Below are 3,275 nucleotides of genomic sequence, written 5' to 3'. Positions count from 1 at the left end.
TCTTGGCATGAACATCAAAATTTGCCTTCCAAGGCTGGAATCTGATGACCTGCCCATGGATTCTTGTAAGACTTTGTCTCCACATAGCTGCCATGTCTCCGTCTCTTTCAAATTGAAAAAGAATATACCCATTCCCCATAGGAGCCATCTTCACTCCCCCTTTTAGATTCCAATTCTCCTTTGCCTCCTTTCGAATGTCATCCATTGAAAGGTATCTAAAGTTCATCCTCCCTATCAATGCAAACCTGAACCGTAGCAGTCTTTCCTTATAGGCATCTTGTGGGATGATGATTTTAGTGTAGGCTCCAACATGAATGGGATCAGGTAAAGATTCTACTTCCGACAAAGCACGTCCCAACACGGTAGAGTAGGATCATCGCACCTCCTCCCTATTTTCTTCTGCATCCCTAACCCAATCATCCTCGCCTCCTTCTACGGATCTAGTATCATTAGTAGCAGAAGCCGATCTAGAATCCTTCCTTAAAAATCTCGATTTCAGAAAATCAGTAATCAAAGCCTGTCTACCACGATCCAGAGGCCAGCCATCCTTTGGCTCATATCTGATATCTGCATCCTTACTCGTCTCAACCATCTCCAGAAAAAATTCTAAGCGAGTGGGCTTTATCAGGTAAGAAGGGAGACTCACCTTTCCATCTTGCAAGCTAAACTGGATTTAGCTCATGATTTGATTAGCAATGCTCGAGTGAGAGAGATATATATGTCGCTCCATGCTAGCGGATTTTTCTTGTTTATAGAGACAAATATTGAGAAAAGGTCCCTATTTTTTTTGAGAGTGACATATATAGACCATATGTGTTCTTTTTCAGAGATCAAATGAAGTTCCTCATCCAGTTCTTCAGATGTTTGATAAGTGCAGTCGACCACCAATATACAGAGAAGCTATGCAAGGGCATCCCTGAGATAACAGATCTGACAAGCTCCGCTCTCCCTGCCATGGAGAGAAGCCTACCCTTCCATCCCGCTAATCTTAACTTGACCCTATCCATCACAGGAAAAAGAGGATCTCTCTTGGCTCTACCACAAAAAATTTCCACACCCAAATATTTGGTTGGAAAATTGCATATCAAAATCCATTTCTTCAGCGAACCATGCCCTTTTGGAAGCAGAAAGCCGCTAAACAAAACATCTTGCTTTTATCTAGATTGAAGCATTGCTCTAAGAAATTCTGATATTTCTTTAGGAAATATTTAAGATTGCAGGCGTATCTTTTAGAGGCATTCAAGAAGATAAAAATGTTGTTTGCAAACAATAGGTGAAAAGGCACAGAAATACCATGAGGGCCAGAGAGTGGTTTAATAAGGCCTTTCATACCTAGATCTTTCAGACCCCTGCATAACACTTCTTCAGCAATGATAAACAAAATTAGAGAGTCAGATCTCCTTGCATGAGGCCTCTGCTGGCCTCAAAAAAGCCGATAGGCCCTCCATTGAGAAGAGTTGAGATTCTAGCAGACTTTAGAATTACATGGATCCATCCAATCATCGACTCAGAAAAATCGAATTTTCTAAGGGTTAAGAAAAGAAAATCCCATGATATGGTATCAAAGGTTTTCCTAATATCAATCTTGAGACCCACACCACCCCCTCTAGCAGTCTTACCCATTAAATTTGTAAGTTCAGAGGCCAAACCAATATTTGATTGGATGAGCTTTCCGTGCTGGAAAGCTTTTTGTTCAGGAGAAATAAGATTTGGGAGATATACACTGATACAAGAAGCCATAATCTTCAATAGGATTTTGCAGAAAAAATTACCCATACATAAGGGTCTAAATTTATCCAAGGTACGAGCACCCTCTACTTTAGGAATTAATAATAGAAAGGAATTATTAACTCTATTCGGAACCGTACCTGATGAGAAAAACTCTTCACTGCTCTGCAAACATCCATTTGAATAACAACCCAACATTTTCTGAAAAATGCACCAGTGAAGCCGTCAAGGCTAGGTGAATTGTCAAGATCAGTGTCCCAGATAGCAACCTTGATTTCATAATCAGAAGGAATTGCATCCAGCATCATTCGATCTTCATTGTTTAAAACTGAAGGAATAGAGTCCAAGATATCAAGATGGTTGTTTACTTCAACTCGACGATGGAAGGCTTCAAAGAAATCCATGAGATAAGACCCCATCTAGTCTTGATTATAGATCACCATTCCATCCTCTTTTTGAATAGTTCTAATGGAATTTTTTGATCTCTTCACTTTGGCCATAATGTGAAAGAATCTAGAATTCCTGTCTCCTTTCTTCAACCATTTAACTCTAGATTTTTCCTCCTATATTTTCTCATAGGTCTCCATAGCCTTCTAGTATTGGTTTTTTTCCTCAGCTTCTATGTCAAAAAGGTGATAAAAAATTCCCTCATCTTCAATTCTACGATGAATTTCCTCAAGATCAGCTTTGGATGTCTTTACTTCCATATCCGGATTTGGAAAAGTTGAGCGCGACCAAGCCCGGATGATAGGCTTCAGTCTCTTTTGCTTCTGGGCTATGATGGAGATGGGAGAGGATCCAGAGATCTCCATTTTTCATGAATTCCCCACCATAGAAATGAAGTCCTCATGATCCAACCAGAATTTATTTAACCAAAAAGGGTGGTTCTTTGGCCTTATAGTATTAGCAGATCAAACCAGGATTGAGGCATGGTCTAAGGTCGCTCTCAGAACAACCTGTTAAATGCAGTCATTGAAGGTGTTCAACAAGTCAGAATTAACAAAAGTTCGATCCAAAACAGCAGAGACACTTCCCGCTTCCTGTTGTTACTCCAAGTAAATTTTTACCCTGAAGAAGGAACTTGAATCAAGGAAGTGGAATCTGCCATAGCCCCAAATTCCATAGCCACTCCCACACAAAACCTTCCCAGACCCTGCAACTCATAGTCGTAAAGGGTAGCATTGAAATCCCCAATAATCATCCTCAGACTAATGGAAGACCCATCCATCAGGTCCAGCCATAAGCGCCTACGCTCAGCTCTAAGACATCTAGTGTGCACCACCGAAATGTCAACAGTGCCTCCTTGCTAGTTAATTTTCATCTATATCGATTGGTCAGACATTAAGGTAACCACAGGTTTAGCTAGGTTCCTTCTCCACATTACCCAAATATTGGGATCCTAGCTATTCCTCTCATTATGAATGAAGTCCGATTCAAAACCAAGTTTGTTAAAAAATAACTTTGGAAATTTTGAGACATCAATCATCAGCTCCGTGAGGTAATTGATATCCGGCATATGCTCAAGAACAAAACCCCTTAGAGAAAGT

At 40.3% G+C, this 3,275-nt stretch overlaps 1 protein-coding gene across 1 annotated transcript; it reads right to left on the bottom strand.

Annotated features, from left to right (window-relative positions):
- Positions 1-1,383: 1,383 nt before the first annotated feature.
- On the bottom strand, positions 1,384-2,147 carry LOC122066231. The gene is made up of 2 exons (XM_042630049.1): positions 1,869-2,147; positions 1,384-1,743 (listed from the first exon to the last, which is right to left on the bottom strand). The coding sequence occupies exons 1-2, from the start codon at positions 2,145-2,147 to the stop codon at positions 1,384-1,386; spliced, it is 639 nt and encodes a 212-aa protein (XP_042485983.1).
- Positions 2,148-3,275: the final 1,128 nt, after the last annotated feature.

The sequence above is a fragment of the Macadamia integrifolia genome, unplaced genomic scaffold (assembly GCF_013358625.1).
Source record: "Macadamia integrifolia cultivar HAES 741 unplaced genomic scaffold, SCU_Mint_v3 scaffold23, whole genome shotgun sequence".
NCBI classification, from domain to species: Eukaryota; Viridiplantae; Streptophyta; class Magnoliopsida; order Proteales; family Proteaceae; genus Macadamia; species Macadamia integrifolia.
Note: the sequence above shows the minus strand (reverse complement) of the source record. Positions and strands in the feature narration are given on the sequence as shown.

Bases quoted from the DNA above. Each gene is read 5' to 3' on its own strand.
- LOC122066231 (XM_042630049.1), bottom strand. From the start codon at position 2,147: ATGGGGTCTTATCTCATGGATTTCTTTGAAGCCTTCCATCGTCGAGTT. The intron at 1,744-1,868 runs GTACGGTTCCGA...ATCCTATTGAAG, and splicing joins TGAAGAGTTTTTCTCATCAG to ATTATGGCTTCTTGTATCAG.